We start from the raw sequence: 21,191 nt of genomic DNA, 5'->3' as shown, positions 1-21,191 counted from the left end.
TTTGTCGGCAGTTGTAAGACTTGGCTGAACCTGCAAGGATTTACATGTCATTGTCCCTTATTTTTTGGTCACTTATGCCCATCTACAAGCAGCATGTATTTAACATTAAAGAGAAATACCATTTATAAAATACTAAATATTTACATCCCCTGAAATTTTTCTCTGACACTCATAACAAGAGGCCCATGGGCCACATTCCTCAACTGAGCAACAATAGACGGGATAAAATCAGCTTGAAACAAAATATCTCGACAATGTGATATGATACATGTTGAACCTGTATAAATAAAAATCCATTTTTTTCTAGATATTCTTATGTTTATAATCAAGATCCTTTTCTAACAGGATGATTTTATAGTCATATCACATGTTTAGCATTGCAGTTCTCAAAAATTATAAACAATTGTTTTATATGGGATATAAACCTACATCAAACTCTGAACCCCTTTAGAGACCCAAGAATCATCCCGGTGCCAGAGTCTAAAACAATTTAAAAGAATCAGCAATATGTCAAATGTTGCATATGAAAAAACCCATACATATATGTGATAACATTTGAGTTTTTGTGAATAATTCAAATGTTTTCCTTTGTACAATTGGATCCCTAATGTGGCCCCACCGAACTCCTCAAGATTTTGATTTTAACGAATTTGAATCTACACTATCTGAAGTTGCTTCCACTAAAGTTACAGCTTTTCTAGGCAAATGGTTTTTAAGATTTTTCTCTATATATTCCTATTTAAAGATTTGTCCCTCTCCCTGTTGTGACCCCAATCCTACCCCTGGGGGTCATGATTAGAACACATTTGAATTTGCCCTACCTGAGGATTCTTCCGCATAAGTTTCAGATTTCCAGGCTGATTGGATTCTGAGAAGATTTTTCTCTATATAATATTCCTATGTTGAAATTCAACCTCCCATTCTGGCATCACCCCACGCCAAGGGGTCATGATTCTCACAACTTTGAATCTACACTAACTGAAGATGCTTCCCCATAAGTTTCAGCTTTCCTGGCTGATTGTTTTCTGAGAAGAAGATTTTCAAAGATTTAATCTATATATTCCTATGTTGAAATTCTACCCCCATTGTGGCCCCACTGTACACCCTGGGGTCATGATTTTCACAACTTTGGACCTACTCTACCTGAGGATGCTTTCACATACGTTTCAGCTTTCCTGGCTGATTGGTTTCTGAGAAGAAGATTTTTAAAGATTTAATCTATATTTTCCTATTTAAAAATTTGACCCCCCCATCTGGCCCCAACCTACCCTCGGGGTCATGATTTTCACAACTTTGAATCAACACTACCTAAGAATGCTTCCACATAAGTTTCAGCTTTCCTGGCTGATTGGTTTCTAAGAAGATTTTTGAAAATTTCACAAAAATTTTCAATAATTTCTGATTGTCTCCCCTTGTAAAAGAATGTGGTCCTTAATTTTTCACAACTTTGAATCCCTTTTGCCTAAGGATGCTTTGTGCCAAGTATTGTTGAAATTGGCCCTGTGGTTCTGGAGAAGATGTTGTAAAAGTGAAAAGTTTACGGACAGACAGACAACAGACAAAATGTGATCAGAAAAGCTCACTTGCGCTTTCAGCTCAGGTGAGCTAAAAAGCAGATAATTGTTCACTTGACTGCATATTGAAATATTTGCACAATTTAGATCTTTTTAAACTGCTTAAAAACTTATTGCTGGTATTTACCAGTGTTTAGGCATATGCATTTAGGAACCTTTTTTGAGTACCTGTACCTGATGATGATGTCTACATTTTAGGTTGCCTGACCCATAACGATCTGTGTCGGTCATTTTCAATGTTGTATGTATCTTTGGCTCATATTTATCACCAAGTCTGTCGAATGAAGAATTATCACAAGATGCATTAATTTATGCATACATAAAAAGCAATAACTTCAGTATGGGCCATCAAAGGGCACCTGCTTAAAAACTTTTTACCTTTCTCCTATAGCATTCAGATTTAAAGATCGAATCAGCATCTAAGTTTGTCAAGTCCTAGATGCATTGTATAAACAAGTTTGGTTAAGTCAGGACCAGTAATGTTTTCGATATGGGACCTACTTCATGAACCAACTTATGAAAGACATAATAGCATAAGCATTTCGGTGACTAAAAAGTATTATTACCTAATCAAAGGAATTTTGTTGTTTTATTACAAATTAAATAATTGCGTCTATTTTGAACTGCCGGTCAATAGACTGCGATCTATTCGACCGCCGGTCAATAGACTTCGATCTATTGGACCGCCGGTCAATAGACTGCGATCTATTGGACCGGCAACGTATTTCAGAACGCGGGTATGTTAATGTTATATCCTTTCGATAATTCTCAGGGAATGTATATTCCTTTACATAGACGCTGTTTTTAGTACTTGGTGAAACCAAATACAATGTTATCAAAATGGAGTATCAAATAATCAACAGGTTTAAAGCTTTATATGAGGTAAAAGACTAATGAAAATCTAATGGGTTGAAGACTCCCCCTTCTTTGAGTAAACTAATATTAAATTGAGATGTTGTAATGCATGCAACAGGCTTTGTGCATGTAAAAGATGGAAAAAAAATCTGAGTATATTGAATAATGACACGAAAACCATCTGCAATATGCAAATTGTAAACCCCAAAAACTAAAAAAGGAATTAGGTAATAAAACAATTATTTAATGCTTGAACAGTCAATAGACCAGAATTTTTTCCCTTGATGCAGGGAACAGCTCAGTATGATCTATTGCCCTCGGCCGTTGGCCTCGGGCAATAGATCATACTGAGCTGTTCCCTGCACCTCGGGAAAAATATTCTGGTCTATTGACTGCTCAAGCATTAAATAATTGTATACTGTTGTATATCAACTCATGCTTTAAACTGATTAGTTCTTGATTCCCTATTGATTATTACCCAGTATATGTGCAAGAATTGGTTTCTCATTCGAAATACTCAAAGAATTTGAATACTATAATGAACACAACTTTAAGTGAACTGTTCACTGCAATTTGCAGGTATATGTTAAAACATCAGCAAACACCAGTACTATATTTTATAATTTTTAATTTAATGGTAAATCGGTTTCATTTCATGAAACTTTTTTTCTGTTCATAGTAATATATACAAATATATTACATCCCCTTATAAACTATTTACAAGTTTTACACATATGGAAATAAAAATATGTTTTACTATATAATATGAACTGTACAAGCAGGTTTCCTCAAAAGCGAACATTTAAACCCTTTATATCTAACATAAAACAAGTAAACAATAAATAATTTAATGATTGAATTAATAACTCACTCAAAATAAACATACATTCACTCACTGCTTGCATTGGTCATTAAATCAGAACATAGTATAAAGCAATTTTCTTACATGTACATGCATATCACATATTTGCCGCAATACTCTTCCAAACATTCTGTCCAAATCACAAGAGAATTGTCATACCAGCATCCGCTGTGCATCTCAATATCATAACAATCACATACATTCTCTATTAATCTGGCCTGTTTACAAAATACATTCAACTTATAATGTATATTTCATCACTTAAGGAATGTTAATGGAAAATGAAGAAATCATGCTTACACAATACTAAGTGTAATCAATATCAATGGTTACTAGACAAGATCACGATATGAACAAGTTTAAAGTTTAACAGTAACCAGATGCCAATGATACAGATTTGAATAAGTTTGAAGCTTAATCGATCCAGAAAGTATTCTAAGCAAGAACATGAACTAAGTTTTATGGATGATATCTTAACTAGGGTTCGATCCAATTATTTAAATGCAGATCCACAAAAATTCACCCAGTGAGTTGATGACTTGATGGACTTGAGAGATTCAGTCACACCACTTTGAAATTGACTGTCATGGCATCAATTACTTCACACACACAACACTCGGCATTACACTCGGAATTCTGCTCCATCAACTTCACTGTACAAATTACCCACATTTATAAATTTGTCTCTAGTCTATCTTTACCGTGGAATATATCTTTCGTACAAAGTAACTCGTGCCTATATACCCAAATGTTCCTGAAAGAGACAACAATAAGTTTGCTTCAAAACAATAATACTTTTAAAATTGAAAGTAGAACACTGGCAGTATTAAAACCATCCAGTGTCTTATTGGGTAAATACCAGTAAACTTACCACACATGATCCCTAGTGCTAAGCTGAATAACGCCATGTAACCAAAATAAAATGTAGTTTGGAAAAACCCATACATTCTGCAAAAGGAAAAAATTTCTTATTCAAAGCTGTGTAAAAATCCCTTAATTTAATTTAAACTCTACCATTGAAAAATGAGACTTCAAACAGCTAACTTGATACTTACTTTGTTTTAAAAAAGAAGTAATAAAATGAATAGAGATACACATATCCTGCTGTTGAAGCAGCAGCAGAAAAGCTTGTCCATTGCCTGAAAAACATTAAGAGCTATAATAATATCACCCAAACTAGAGCATGCATGGTCTTGCAAATCTAACATGTCAGTCTAACGGGACTAAAATTGACCACTTACCACCTATAGTCTTCCGCATTCAGTAGGAAATATGTACACACGATGGTCACACAGACAGTCACTATTGTTAAGATTACAAACACTAGCAGCATGAAGCCGTACACATAGTAAATCTTGTAGGCCCAGAACGATGTGAAGATAAAGTACCTGCAAAGACATCATTACATGAATTTACCTGTTAACAAATTTGTGATGATGTCTTGTTTATATTTTACCAGGACTGAGTTAATTTCACAGCTTTAATCAGAAATTGAAAACTTTCCACTTATTTCGATAGACACTTACATTTCAATAAATATAGATCCAAATGGAAGGATTCCACCCAGAACGATTATCACAGATGGCTCCATGAACCTGTACAGAGAATATTAGATTGTGGTCACAGCAACTTACAGATCTCCCAATTATAAACAAGTTTCAAAAATAAGCTCACGGATGAATTACCATTTCTTTTCAGGAATTGGCCTTGGTACTGCATTCACACGACAGGGATAATTTGGTTGACCTGCCAAATTTCTCCCCAAAACAGTCCCCACCAAAGTCAATGGCAGGATGACGAATATACATATACACGTCACTGCTACCTGGCAATCAGAAAGATGAAAGGGTTGTGAAATGTTTTGAAATTTGCAATCATTATGATTATTTGAATATTATACTGGAATATTACAAATACTGTTAGCTTAATTTAAGATATATGGAGTAAAACCAACTAACCATTGTTCCAAATGGAATGGCTCTAGAAGCATGATAGTAGATAGCGATGAAGTTAATGAAGAATGCGGTTCCACACACAGCCAGAGGAAGCATGAAAGCACCAACCATCATCTGCTTTATCCACACCTTTCCTATCACAGGAAAATAAAAGTTTAATGGAAAACCCATACCTTGCTTAACGTTTACAACAAACCTCCATTGAAACTGAAGAAATGTCAGAACTTTAACATAGATTTCAATGGATGGGAGATTTTTAATAGAAAATAAGGTTGATCTTGTGCAACTACCTCCCATTCTTGCATACAGACTTCCTCCAAAGTAACCATTGACCGGTGAGGTAGCAGCATAAACAAAAATAGCTGTACTCAGGAGAGAACCTCGCCTACAAAAATCAGAGAACAAGTTATCAAAGCTTTATCTTACATAATAACAGAATTATATTCATTAGAAAGTCTCTTCTTCAGTTGGTAATTTCCAATCACTAGAAATCAGAAATCAGGGTTCAATATATATTGTCATCAACAGAAGAGCATTTGAATTAAATATGCATGAAAACATTAAACTTACTTTGTAATTATAACATTGGACATATTTCAGAATAAGAAACCTAATTTAAGCTTTTTTATTGCATGAATTTGGTGATCATTAAACCCAGGCTGTACAGAATGGTGGACTGTGACAAGGTGACTGACTTACTCTGTGTACAGGTCTCCCAGTATGGAGAAGATGATGACACACATGGTGACGACAGCAATGTGATATCCTGTGCCAATCAGTGAAGAGAACAGCAGAGCGTTGGAGGCCGGGCGGAATACGTCTCCGTGAACTTGCTTCCAGCCATACTCATCACCCAAGTCTTTTTCCTACAAAAGTAAGCACATTTTAATTTATTGACAAATGGACTGCAATGGGTCTATATCCAATAATATGACAGATTTAAACTCTCTACATCAGTTTACGATTCCAATCACTGCAAGATCAGAAATCAGGGTTCAATGTAAGGTAGTCATCATTAGAGAGAATTTGGAAGTCTTTAATTAATTTCAATTATCTTTTTTTAACCTTATGCCAAGTTATTCCACAGCATTGCATAGTGACAGAGGACCTACCATATCATCTAGGTCCTCCTCCTTGCTGTAACGGGCGTAGTCCTTCCTCAGGGTCCTCATGAGAATCATGCTGACCAGTCCCACCAGGAAAATAACCATCATAAAGGAATTGAAGATGCTGAACCAGTGAATCTGTACAAAATACAAGGGCATTGTTGAATTTCTGTGTGAATATAGATAGTTGGACAGGTTGACTTTTACTGAGCAAATTATAGATGGTATCTGTATTAAGTATGTTACTATAATATACTTTAAAGATTCAATATATTTTTGCTCAACTTAAATATGTGTGCAAACTTTGAATGGAAGCATCAGAAATGTTGAAAGCCAATCATTGTGTGTCAGGATTAGATGGTACATTTATTTTCATCCCCTGCTCCCTTGGTATTGTTTAACTCAACTAATTAATTAAAAATCAGCATTTTATACTTACTCTATGCTGGAAGAAATTGGGATCAAGGTACTTGTCAAATCTCTTTTCATACTTGATCTTCGACGGTGTGAAATGTACCTATATGATTAAATACAACAGAAAATGATTGCAAACTCATTATCAAGTTATCATGTCATATTTATAGGAAATAAACTAAATATTGATTTCCTACAGGTGAAAATATTTTGTATGAAAGTTCTACAATATCTCACCTCATAACTGAATGAGATTTTAGCCCCTGGAGACAGCTTTTTCTTGGCTTCACTAGTTAGGTTAACATCCACAATCTGTTTACCGTTGTATCCGATGTCAAACTTTTTATGTGTCCATACATAAAAGTCTTCCCCACTATCACTTATTTCTCCAACGATACCTATTTGGGTTATAAGAAAAACCATTAAATGTGGATTGATGTAAAAGTGTCATCTACTTTACTTAACAAATTATCTTGGCATGATCTTTTCCAACGAAAACTTGTGTTTGGATTTCCATAAGGCCTAAAAAAAAAATAGGTTTGTTTCCGCTTTCAGGCTGAAAAAAATTAGGGTCGGTCGGTCGGCTTTTTTTTTTTTTTTTAATCTTTTTTTTTTTCCCTCTCCATCTGTTCAATTGTGCATATTAAACCATTTATCTATTAAACTGGGTAAGATAAAAAAACAAGTATTTGTTGTCATTATTTAAATGATGTGATGAACTTTTTCCCCGGCTGGTGGGAACATTTCTCGAGCTCAACTGGCACGACATGTGCTGCCATTTGTAAATAACAAACATCTACACAACACTAATGACATCTCAATAAGTTCTATAAGCGTTTTTACGACTTAAATTTGGAGGACACAATAAATTTTTAAATCGGATAAAAACGAAATTTTAACAAAAAACGGATAAAAACGGAAATTTACGAAAAAACTCGAAAAATTTTTTTGGGTCGGCGGGTTTAAGTTAGGGTCGGTCGGGAAAGCGGAAACAAACCTATTTTTTTTTTAGGCCTAACATGTTTTAAACTAACAAACCAAGTGCAAAAAAAAAAAGGTTTTTAAAGTTACAGTATCTATTAATTTTCACTTCTTTGCATACCCCAAATAGGAAGATCATCAATGTACATCTGGTACCAGTAGTGGTTCTTCACTGCATAAACAAAGGCCTCAAATTTGTCTTGTGTTAATTCTACAGAGCAGTATTCCGTCTTCTTCACCTCACCTGTAAATAGCCATATCATATCAAAATTTGTATATATCACCACAACTTAAATCTTGTAGATGTTGAAATTTGAAAATTTATGATGCAACAGTCTTAAACATTATGTACTAGAAGCAAAATTATGACCTTGTCACAAAAAGACAATGCAAACCTTTAAAGTCAATGTCTAAGCCACTGAATTCCAGCTCTGTCCCCTGAAGAGCCTCTCCCAGGGTCTCGTGGTAGTGTCCGATGCTCTCCTTAGGGCCAGCACAGAAGGGTAGGGAGAAATAGGAGTACGTCTCCTGTCTGTTGTGGTAGGGCCCAACAGTATTCATCCATAGCACAACCTCCTCCCCATCTTCATACTATAGAAGAAAGTTTACATTAAAATCAACATGTATAATGTTACAGTGATCTTGTCAGGAGTGGATCATTGATGATGAAGAGGAATGATGCATTATCCAAAGATATTCATATTTAAACTTGTTTTGTTGACATAATATGAAACTATTCAAAATAAGTAACGTTATAAAGTTAAGCAGTGAATGTCTGGACATAACACAACATTTATGGCAATAGTTCTTTTCAATTTGTTGTTTAAATGAGTAATAGAGTTGATTTTGGAAATGAAGGAACTGTACTTCATGCTGTTTTTATTCATTTTAAAGTAGTAAAGCAGAATTGCCTTGAACTTCTCTCGCTTGGTTTGTCAATCTATTTTACTTCCTATATATATCAGATAAAACTGAATCCTGAAGTTTAAATATCAAGCTGAGCTTTATGTTTGGATCTATCAAGTCTCCAGTTCAACATTCAATTTCTTCCAGTCAAAGTTTTAACATTTACTGCACACCAAGTGTGTTGAGCAGAGCAGATGCTCTTGATTGCTCAGCAAAAACACAAATTTTAGTGAGCATTTACAAGCACCAGCTCTGCTGTACATGCCACTGTCAACACTGATGTCAAATAATTTAATGTCAAGGTGCTTTATGTGTTATGCTTTATGTGCTAATTTTTCGAAGAATGTCAAAAATGACTTCCCACTTTGTGATATATGTCCACTGCTCCAACAAAATGGACATTACAACAATATAATTTAAATACACTTATACTGCAGTAGTGTTAAATAAAGTTTCTAATTCAGAGAAAATTGTCAAACTGCAAGAGTAAAAAATAACAGGGTGTATGACTTCAACAGTCCGGCCTGATGCACAACGTTTCCCATGCAATTAATCTAAGACTTTATCCAATTCCAATTAATCGTTTCAAACCACCCGAATGCTACAGATGTCATAAGCACTGAATACATGTAAGGAACTATGTACATTATTTACATTTTTGTCAACCGGTTTCTGCAAAATATACTTACTACATGATCGTGTTCATCTGCTAAAATGCATATGAAAAGAAAGACAAAGATTTTTGGAACACTTTTCAGCATGTTGAAGATCTGACCAACACTGGATGGTCTCCAATTGATCAGATATTTAACGATGTTGCCAACGAAGTTGACAGTCGCTATTTTCCAATATGGCTACTACGGAAGAGCCACGTCATGTGAAAAGGGAGATAATTCGATTTCATAGAATCAAAGTACCGAAAGTACTGATAAGCAGGGATCATTTTAGTATGGACATGTGCGCGTGTAAAATTATCTTAGACATTCCAAGTTAAGGAGGCGGACTTAAGTTTTCATTACGCATATTTTTGCTCTTTCTAGTAAAATAAAGTGTATTTATACATTTCATGCATTTTTTTCCGATACCATTTATATTATTAAACTGAACACAATAAACAAAAATACGGTACATATAATTTTTTTTAGGGTTTTAACAAAAATTTATTTTTTTAAACAATTTTTCCGTTGTTCTGTAGGTTGCTATTGTGCTTTTATGACGTTATGATAAAATGAAACTTTGTAGGAGTACGTTTATAACTTATAAGAAATTATAAAGTAAGTAAATAAGAGAAAAAGTAAAATGTGTACGACTTTTAAATTTTTTTTTACATAGAATAATGCCATCCCCAGGGTTATTTTCCTAAATTTTTGATGAATCTACTGTAACAATCTACATTTGTAGGTCTCCAAATATATAACAAAATTTGGTGCATTTTGATATTTTGAAATGACCCATATTAAAAACCAGACGGTAGATTATATATATATATATATATATATATATATATATATATATATATATATATATATATATATATATATATATATATATATATATATATATATATAGGGGAGAAAGGGATATGTACTTATCACACATTGCGATCTAAGGAAAATCGCTATTATTACATTTTTAAATCTGCTTAGAAGTACGAAAAATGCCAATTTCCTATCTATACTACTATATTAAAGTAATATATAATAGACTCGAATTTTTGGGCTTTAATCGAGAAATCTGAAGAGTACTGTCTTTTGTTTTATATATTTTAAACATCATTGGTACTTGAAGATTACCAATTTGTTATTATTTTTCTCAATCAAGCTTCGCCAATTAATAATCAACGAAAATTCCTTTAAAAAATATGGAAATTATCTGGAATAATTATTATTGTTATTACTTAACGGCTTAACAATGCCAGGAAAATAACTGTAAATGTAGAATCTATAGTGTTACGGAGTTATGCCAGAATCTAAAGAGTTACAAATTTAATTTTTTGGTAAATTGTATTGTCGATTTTTCCGATCACGAGAAATGAAAAAACCCCAAACAAAACCAACCGATTATTTTAAAATAAGTAATTTATATTTATCTGATTTTTGGAAATAAACTTAAACAGACTGATTATCCAAACATTGTTTAATGAACTGATCAATTTACTGATCTTTATTAAAGGATGACAGATAAAAAGAAATGATAATTATGTTTCTGATATATATGACGACAGAAGCTTCCGCTAATTGACCTGACCGCATACAGGTCTCAAAATCTAAACCTTTAAAAATATTCGCTGTTTTATATTTAAGAAATGAATTTAATTTCTACTTTATATGTTATACGATGTAACATAACTTGGGACAATTAATTTACACTTCATAAACCAATGCGGTTTATAAAAAAGCGGCAACTGTTTCAAGCCATGTTATACTTTATGACGTAGGTAGAAATAAAATTTATTCCTGTAAATTTAATTTCTACGACTGAAATCAGAAAATAAGGCCCATTATTTAAAAAAGGACTTCAATTTAAATGTATCGTAAAGCCGATTTAAAATACGTTTTCCACACTACTCTTAATGTAATGTAGAATATAAATGAATTTGTTTAGCCAATCAAACAAGGCGTTACAACCAAGGTACTTCTCCCTGGACTTAAAGTTAACAACCGGCACAACACTCTAAATCATGAATTTTCCCTCGAGTGACTATTTTTAAAGTTTACATATTTTTAACATCAATTATTCTACACAGCTACCATACCGTTACCTCTTACAGTAATCGATAAGATATACGGCCACATCGTAAAACATACGTATGTATATATTGTATAGATAACAAGCATAAAAATATCAGTAAAAAATGTTTTTTCAATAAGAATAATATATACTAGTATGTTCGATTCTTCTTTGACTTTATTTTTGCTAAATGCTTCTCTTCCTTCATATGCATCATTTATCATTTTCTTGATATACCTTTTAAGCTCTAGTGTTTGATTTGCAAACAAAAATTTTATTTTCTTTGAAAATGATTCAAAAAATGTCATTTCGCACGATATATAATGGTTGCTAACATGAAGAAAAATTACATAACACAGTTGTTTAGTGACTGAATTTGTAGAAAAAAGTTACAGGATGTATACAAATTATCGTCGAAAATATTCGAAATGTCATGCAACATGTCATATTGTTACTTTCCATAAAAGGCTCCATGTAAGTCAACCACTCTCTCTCTCTCTCTCTCTCTCTCTCTCTCTCTCTCTCTCTCTCTCTCTGTGTGTGTGTGAGGTTATCTTTCATCCATATATCGTATGGTTACATGGAAATGTTGTTATTCATGTAGTATAATATAACGTTTTTATCTCATCAAATATCAAACGTTATCGTTGATGACGATGCGGAAAAGGGGGGAGAGGAAATACTAGTATAGCATATAAAAATATAAGTTCAAAACACGGACGTTTAATTCTAAATGTGATGTTAAGGAAGTATTGACTATCGAGGATCTTTTGCAAATTGTGAAATTATTTCACAGTTAAAATCTAGTTTCCTTGTTCATACAATTATATTTATTCATTCACCCACTTGCGCATAAACTGAGCATTCCAATATATCCATACATGGCTGTATGTAAATGAATTATATAATTTATTCAATTATAATCTTAACATCATTGTTTCAATATATAATACAAATAATTCATTGACGACTACAAATATTAGTTCACGCAAGGTGAATGTTTTGCACAAAGCGGTTATTGATTTAAAAATCACCGGTACAACGACTTACTTGGAACAATAAGCATTGAAGATAGAATAAACAATGATGCTTCGAATGTTTCATAATCACAACTCTTTAAATACACAAACATTTGTTTCTACCAATTGCACCTTTTAAGTCAAATGGTCAGGAATACTACACGTTGCATTGAATTGTCGAACCCTCTTATCCGTCTTGCATTGTGTTGTCAAAAACTTTTATTCGTCAGTAGTTGACGTAAATATCCCCCTTTCCCTGGGCGTTGACGTACAAATCTTCCTCGCTTTCGTCGTCCTTCGTTTCTTCGGCAGCTCCATCCTGATTTGGTGAGAATCCAACCTTAAGCGCACGCAGGAGAAATTGGTGTTCCTTCTGCAATCAAATACAATGTGACTCATGTATGTAATAACCTGTACCTTATCGATCACGAGTTATATAACTACTAGTTAATAAATGTACTGTTCTCAAAGAGTGATACTTGATCCAGGGCTCAAATGCAGACCTGTAGATCTACCTTGAACCATGGAAAATTTATACAAACCAACGTAAATTGAACATTCATTTGCTGAGTATGTTTTAAAACAATTTTTAAAAATTATACCCATTGTCATCTGTTCAGAAAAAACGACACAAAAAAAGCTTGATATGAATAAAAGCATATTGTAAACAAAAACATGGCCCGGGATTTGTTTCTGAACTCCAAAGCTTGCTTGGAAATCGACTCGTGACACTCAAATTGTGGTAAGTTATTAGAAATGCTAGTGACACTCAAATTGTGGTAAGTTATTAGAAATTCCAATTAATGATGGTATTTAAAATCAAAAGTAAATACTTTAAAAATTTTGAAGTAAAATCATATCAATTTCCTTTAAAGAAATGAGTGACCTTTTAAGTAGCGTGTATTTTTATTTATTTAATTCATGTATTTTGGCTCAGCTACTTGTCTGTAACTGAGATGTTCCATACAGATACAATTTGCTGTTGACTAGAACCGTACCCTGGCGTTAAGGATGTACGCCCGTTGAGATCTCAGCTTGACGACTGTGTCGATAATATCAATGATATTGTCCCCGGACCCCTGCCTCAGTAAAATGTCCAGTGAAATGTAAGTACCAATCCGACTGATACCGGGTCTGAAAGAAAACACAGCAACAGACATCACTCGTATTCATGTACTAGTATACTGACATTTTTGTATTTTTCGCATTATATTGATACTATTACTGATAAAGACGTCACCATAACATCTAGTGCGTGATACATTATCATTGGTATCGCAAATCAACAATTGCTTTGACACAAAATCCAACGCCCCTTATTTTTGGTTAGTTGTTCTTTTATATGATATTATTTTTATTCGAAAATGAAATGTTCGGTACAGAAAATTTGGGGGTAACACTTTGCCATTTGGGGGTAACACTTTTTTTAAATTTGATATTTATTTGTTTACTAAACCCTCAAACGACTTTGAAAAATGATTAACATACCCAGAGTGAATGATGATAGGCGCAGCGTCTCCAAATGTGATCGAGTTAACACTGGTTCGGAGTTGAAGTAAGGTGTCGATTTTCATGTGTCGTTTGGCATCTCCCCATGAAGTCATCTGGAAATGGACCAATCTTCGTGTTTCTTCCTTCTGTGAAATTATAAAACAAAATTTATGAAGTCTGACACTCTGTACTGAATGAATTGATCTAATTATTGAGATATAAAGCAGTCATGTCATTGTATGTATTGTAATTGGGTAGAACCTATGAAAAAGAAAAAAAAATATATTATTGCTTTGAGGAACGACAATGTTGGGTCATAAATTCAAAATTTTAACGCAGGGTTCTTTGTTTTGTCTCACAATTGATCATGGAATGATAATTACTAATTTTGATGAAATTTGAAGAACTTAACATATACTCCAAGCCACGTATAAAACTATAAAATTCTTTTATAACAAAGAATACAATGCTATGTTAATAATGTACTAGTATTTTGACTTGAAAATGATACAATATTATACCAACCTTTATACATATGTATGTTTAGAATTAAAAGACAAAAAAGATTAAATATTTCTTTCTTGAACAATGATTGTACAGTCCAAGCAGAGTGTTTGGATCCCATTAGAAATTGAGAACTGTAGTTGCTTTGACGATTTACTTAGTTTCTTATACGTTTCATTAGAGGCCATGTTATGCTTGCTATTAGTTGTACAAACCTTCCGTATTATCATCTGTCTGACAACGTAGTTATTACACTGTTCAGTGTGCCTTATTATGATAAAGAAAGGGCCACATTCCCCTGACTCCTCGGGCCAGTATTGCATACATTTTTTCTGAAAAAAAATAAAAAAAAGTTTCAGCGTGGAAAAACAATGACGATATCATATATAATACTAACTGTTTCTTAAATCTGCAATTGGACAGGAAAAGGAATGAGAAGGAATCATCACAGTATTGCGATTTAATGACATTTTCAATTTGATATGCTAGTCTGTGTTGTTTACTACCTTGGATATTTACAAAACTTGAGATGATAATCCTAACGTGAGAATTGATTATGTAGAGATATAAATTCAGTTTTGTTTTATTTAAATTTGATCCTTAAAAAAATGTGTTTTTGTGTGCACAACACAAAACAAAATGTGTTTGGACATATAGCCGTTGTCTTTAATGTTTTTAACATTTGGATTCTTTTTAAAATTCACCAGCTTTATTATCATTTTTTTTTACCATGAAGTAAAATGCCTGTGTCTCTGCTTTTTGGTGTGGCTTTTCTGCATAGTTTTACTATTTCATATTATTATAAGTCACTTTCATTTTTACATTAGCACACATCTTGTATGCATTTGTTTTGAATTTTGTTTTCATTTGGTCATGTGGTGGAGACGTTCTTTTTGTTACTTTTATTCTGATTTTTTTACAAAGACACATCTTTTTTTATGTTTTTGTTGAAAAATCATTTTTCTTTTGTAATGTGCTTGGTAACATTATTTGACACTTGACCTACCTTATCCCCCTCTCTCAGGGCTGTTAGCATGACCACACACTTACAGTTGGACTGCCACACCATTCTCCAGAAATCTAACTGAGTGTCGTTAGAGAACGGCCCTGTAAACAGATAGGGTCATTGAATCCTATACACAATGCTTTATATAAATACAAGCTATTTTTTCTGTAAAAGAAAAAAAGGCACAACGGAAGACGCACACAAAATAAGACCCCTGAAAAACCAATGACAACATTTTGTTTTTATGTTTTAATCATTCCATACTGCTATCTAAATAAAAGCCATATTTTATTTTCATAAACACCTACTTAGATAAGTTATATTACATTGATCTTTCTTGGAATAACTTAAATTGTATGGTAATATATAATATATAATATGGTAAGAATAAAAAATTGAAAAATATTTGACCAAGAAGGCACAATTACTTTCAATATTTGCCCTGATATTTAAACGTTGTTTAAATCTGATATAAATACACATATACCATCTTGAATATGTCCGTAAATAAAGTACCCAATGAAACACTTATTTCAAAAAATATAATTTCAACATTTGGCATATTTCTAAGATTTAGTCACAAATGATGAAAAATGGCACAGTGTCTCATAGTTTTTTGAAGAGGAAAATGTGTCCGCAGCCGTCTTCTACAACGAAACTGATATATATTTTATGTGATACCACGTGATAAAGTTATAATGTGAGTTTCATCGTGGGACACAGCTCCGGACACACTTTTCTATTTAAAAAGAACACTGAAGATTTGGTATCTTCTGCTCAGTTTTATGAAAATACAGAAAATGCACTGTTTATGACGTCACAATTACCATTGTGAAAGTTTAATCAGGTAACTCTTTACATATTCTTAGTTTATGAGTAATGTTTATATATGTTACATTTTAATTGTTCTTGCGATATTTTTAATAATCAATCTGAAACATGGCAAAATATGACTGAAACTGTACCTAGATTATTTACAATTATGTATAATTTGAATGATATTCATTACATCCATATCATTAAACAATTTTGAAAGTTTAAAAAATCATATTTTAAAACAACCCCACATTCTAACAGGGTTTGTGTAAGGAAAAATTGTAAACAGAGCAATTACAGCAATGAAAATAGTGAAAAAATAAACGCTGCTGCATTTGAATACATACCTAACGTGAGAATGTAGGCTCTTTCATTTTTGTGTCCCTAGCAATGAACAATGAGAAATATAAAGAAATGAATTTTCAATACAGTATATTAACATCCATATATTGTCATTTTCCTGCTACAGGCGATACCAAGGCTTACCGATATATAGCTTGCATTTATATAATCCCCGCGGTCATCTCCATTTTCTAAGGGCTCCAGAACGAAGCGATTCCGATCATCTACAGATGGTCATTGAAATCCATTAACTTTTATTATGTTAATCATATATCTAATCATATATCTATTTATGTTCAAGGTATTGTGAATTAAGTTTTAATAGATTTTAACACAACTAAATGACGTGGGCAATTAAGATTTGCGAAAGTCAAGTATAGTTCGATGGAAATATGATAAAATATATTGAAATGAATGTTTTGACCATTATTATTTTGAGTGATTATCTTAGTACATGTAATGACAATAGTTTCCGTACATGGCAGAAGAGTCGACGATCTATTTTTAGCTCTATTTTCTGCCCTTTCTGCCTCGAAACACCTGCCCATAAGCCACCCCGGAAGACTCTGTAAATCAGAATAATGTTTTCTATAAATAACAAGTTCATTCACTCGTTTATACCGCATATTCGGTTTTTTCGCTTGTCACAAAATTTGCGAAATAGGAAAAATGTGTAGCATTTTTAATTTTTTAATCAGTAATTTCTTGCGATTTAAATGCTTTCTTATGGAAAATAAGACAGAATATAATTACTGCATATTCAATAGTTCGCGATTTAAAAGAGATCGCAGAAAAAGCGAAAATTAGATAATCACAAAAATTACTGGATATACGGTAAAATGTACAAAAGAAATGAAGGCATTTACAGTAAAAATAGGAAAAACAACCCTAGAGAAGAAAGCTGTAAAATAAATCCCACCACTAGACTCTTTAACAGGAGCTCTTCATTTTGTTTTTGGTCAATGTATCTGAGGAATTCCACGGGTGACATTTTGACAGTGAATTGTCCATCAATCATATGGATATACTCCACTGGACAGTTGCTGAGGGGAGAGGTGGGCATCTGGGGGTCCGCGGTACCCTCTTGGTAACGATTGCTTGTTGAATACGTCATTATAACGTTGTTCCCAGTTTCCAAATGGAGAGGTTGTAAGGGGGTTTTGAATAGTTTAAATAACTTCTTTCTCCTAATATATATATATATATATATATATATATATATATATATATATATATATATATATATATAACGTGTCTTGACCGATATTCTTCGAATTCATTACACATTTATAATTCAAAAAAACTCTTAGAACAAAATCTCTGCAAACATTCATCAAACACTCATTTTGTCTATGAATTGTTGTTTGGTTTAGATTTTAAGTCAATACCATAAATTGTATTAAAAAATTCTTACCGCTTGATTAGAAACCCTATGACGCTTACAACAATGAACACCAAACAGAGAGAGAAAACAACAGCTATTATCACATTTTCTGAAAAATTAAGAACAAATGTTTAATGTATTGTTTGACAGAAAGATTAATCTTGAAAGTTTTAGAAACAAATACCACTTTCATCATGATTACATTTTCACCAACTTGAAAAATGGTTTTTGATTAATTTAAAACAAATAACTGTCATTTATAATGTACAACATATAAATATACCTTGTGAACACCTTCCCTCATTTCTATCACAAGTGCCATCTGAGCAAACGTGATGACAATCCCTATGACACATTCGTCCAAATTGACCCTTTTTGCAATCATTACACGTCCCATCAACAGCAGAACACCCGTTTATGCAGTTGGGAGGACAACTGATGCAGGAAAAGCTGTGAGTGTTCTCCAGACATTCTGTAATAAGGTACACACAGGTGCTAGGCAAATGTAGCATTCAAAACAAAAGATCACTCTTAAGAAAATGAAATAAAACATAACATGTAAAGAGATGTTGGAAAAATGCAGAGAGCGAAATAAATAGGTAGAGCTCGGTGACAGATGTCATGTAATGAGGTGTAAGAATTGTGTTTACACATACAGGCATGCAAGGGAATGAAATAAAACTGAAACATTGAGAAAACTTTGTTGTGTAAGAAGATTTCTATCACATAATTTGATAACACTAAACGTGTAGATATAAGACAGAAAATTTGAATTTAAAAAGACTCCCAATCACAGAATGAAAGACAGGAAAGAAAAAAAGAAGGATGTTAGAAAGAAGCATAAATCAAAACACGTAAACAGGAAACTGGACAAAACTGTAATTATGAAGTTTTAAAATTAGATGAGATAAAATTAAAATAAAAGAGCAATAACAATTGAACGACACAAAATTCATTAAAGCAAGGACTTGTAAGTATGCAACAGTTTGGGATAAATTAAAAATGCAGAAATGGGTTTTAATCTAATCACAGATGTGATGCAGAATTTATTGATCCAAATATATCTTGTTACCCTTGAACACCCTTGATTTACCTATTGGGATAATTTCATTAAGAACCAAGGATCCGTTACCAACTCTCCTCACAGTCACCGTATTACCCTCCAATGCTTGCTTACATGTTACATTCATATTGATGAAATCGTAACCTGGTGGTGTTACGGTTTCTACACACATATGCATGGGCCTATCGGTAATTCTATTGCTGACAAAGATGCGTTGTTTGCCTGCAATTAAACAGTGGAAAGTATCAAATAAATATGCACCAAAAACCCATCAAGTCGTGTTTTAATAGACAGTTCAGTAACTTCTGTATTTAATTGATGATAAAAAATGATGATAAATAATCTGACTAAAGATCTTTAGATCTGAAGTTATTCATTTTATTCTTATCAAATTGTCGAAAACCTTAGTTAATAAAATATGACATATAAACAATAAGAATACCTTTTCCAACGACGACAAACATTGAGCTTATTTTGTGGGGTCTGTCAAACTCTCCCCACCAAAACTCATTTACTCCAATGTTAGTTATGGATGAGGATAATACATTATCATCCACTGCGTTCATGGGGCCACTGCTATTGCTATTCAAGGAGCTTTGATTATACTTGCTAAACTTGACTTTTAATCCTACAAAGAAATAATGCAAATCGTTGTTATGCATTTTAACTTTTGTTGAAAGTATATATACTCAGTTGATACAAACTATATTTTCAACGAATACAGCTAGTAAGGCAAAATTAAATTGTGATGCCAAAATAAATAAAACAGAGAAAGTCTTATAAGTTATTTTATCGATTCCGATTTCTCTTTTTTGTGTGTAAATTTAGCATCAACGTGTAAATAAATAAGACAGCCTAGCTACAGAACTGCTGTTTTTCAAATCAGATGACAGACGGAACATACCATACAAACACTAATTTAAGTTATATTACATCTCATTCATTAAAATATTTTAAGCAAGGTCTCCCCATATTTTTCAAATTAAAAATAATGTACATTAATCTTCTTATTTATATCTTTTATCCGTACATTTATTTATATGATATTATGACTATTTTTTTCATACGAATGATTACATCATACAGTCGACCCAATTATTATCAGACTTTAAATTCTAAATTGTGTATCTTAAAAAAGTAATATTTTTAAGGTTGTTTGTAGATAAGGAATGTTTGGAATATTGTTTTGGTTAGACAACATACTTAACAATGCATAGGAAATATAGAACAGCAATATGTGTTGTTTTGTAAAACAAATATAATTTCTAAATAACTCACAATCTTACAATTGAAAGGTATAATAAACTCAAGAGAACAATTTATTTGTTTGTAATTTTATATACTTTCTCTTATGATATTTAATTCCACTCACCCTGTACAGCAAAAAGTACACCAAGAAGAAAACAAACGGCCACATCCATTTTGAATAGAAATATTTTTACAATACAGGGAACAGGAAATGTTTCTAAATATATGATGAATCGTGAAATAAACAACAAAACAAACCGATTTTACTTATCATGTGTGTGGTGCACATGAACTCTGTCTTTGGATTACTAGTTCTTGGTATCATATTTACGACACTTCTATTTCGAAAAGTGAATTATATACTGGTTTTACAATCTTTATCGTGTAATTATTTAGCAGCTCCTAATTCTATTTTTAAGTTAAACGAATTTATTAGAATTAATATTTCCTTATTGTACTTAAATACAGTATAAATCACAGTTTTAACTCTATGTATATTAAAAAGTACTTGTATTCTTATTTGAATATTAGCAAATTATTTTTATCTTGTAGTAAGTTGTAAGAATTTAACCTGTTGTGTTGTTGATACAGTGTGTGCTCAGATTATCACTTGCAAATAGTTTTATCGTCACCATTTTTATAACGCTAAAATATTCTTGGAAACCTTTACGTTCACCCTTGGACAAAACCGGAAGCAGGAAACAGCTGTTATGAGTTGGTTGGGATGACTTTCAGAATTATATGTAATTGTTTTTCAGAAAATCATATGGATATCAATAGATAATTTAATTGTTATCCTGAAACCTCTGGCGCAAATATAAAAAATGCCAAAAACTATAGTAGATTTTAGCGCAACAATAAAATTTATTGGCTATGTCAATGATAGCAACAGAAAGTATTTACCGGTAAATATACTGGTCAAAAGATCTAACGCC

The 21,191-nt window shown here is 32.5% G+C and overlaps 2 protein-coding genes across 2 annotated transcripts; both read right to left on the bottom strand.

Moving 5' to 3' along the window:
* Positions 1-3,424: 3,424 nt before the first annotated feature.
* On the bottom strand, positions 3,425-9,535 carry LOC105330919 (transmembrane 9 superfamily member 3). The gene is made up of 15 exons (XM_011432860.4): positions 9,343-9,535; positions 8,143-8,338; positions 7,869-7,991; positions 7,004-7,164; positions 6,792-6,869; positions 6,359-6,490; positions 5,946-6,112; positions 5,537-5,631; positions 5,250-5,380; positions 4,977-5,116; positions 4,818-4,886; positions 4,533-4,679; positions 4,347-4,430; positions 4,163-4,239; positions 3,425-4,045 (listed from the first exon to the last, which is right to left on the bottom strand). The coding sequence occupies exons 1-15, from the start codon at positions 9,412-9,414 to the stop codon at positions 3,978-3,980; spliced, it is 1,740 nt and encodes a 579-aa protein (XP_011431162.1). The 5' UTR covers positions 9,415-9,535; the 3' UTR covers positions 3,425-3,977.
* Positions 9,536-11,537: 2,002 nt separating this feature from the next.
* Positions 11,538-20,579, bottom strand: LOC105330920 (receptor-type tyrosine-protein phosphatase T). Its single transcript, XM_066065798.1, has 14 exons — positions 20,381-20,579; positions 19,451-19,636; positions 19,039-19,230; positions 18,229-18,417; positions 17,976-18,054; positions 17,481-17,748; positions 17,040-17,127; positions 16,706-16,785; positions 16,567-16,603; positions 15,404-15,504; positions 14,613-14,729; positions 13,891-14,039; positions 13,401-13,536; positions 11,538-12,775 (listed from the first exon to the last, which is right to left on the bottom strand). Exons 1-14 carry the CDS (start codon positions 20,427-20,429, stop codon positions 12,629-12,631), a joined length of 1,818 nt encoding a protein of 605 aa, XP_065921870.1. The 5' UTR covers positions 20,430-20,579; the 3' UTR covers positions 11,538-12,628.
* Positions 20,580-21,191: the final 612 nt, after the last annotated feature.

This window comes from Magallana gigas, chromosome 7, assembly GCF_963853765.1.
Source record: "Magallana gigas chromosome 7, xbMagGiga1.1, whole genome shotgun sequence".
NCBI lineage: Eukaryota > Metazoa > Mollusca > Bivalvia > Ostreida > Ostreidae > Magallana > Magallana gigas.
The sequence above is the reverse complement of the archived record's forward strand: the minus strand, read 5'-3'. Positions and strand labels throughout refer to the sequence as shown.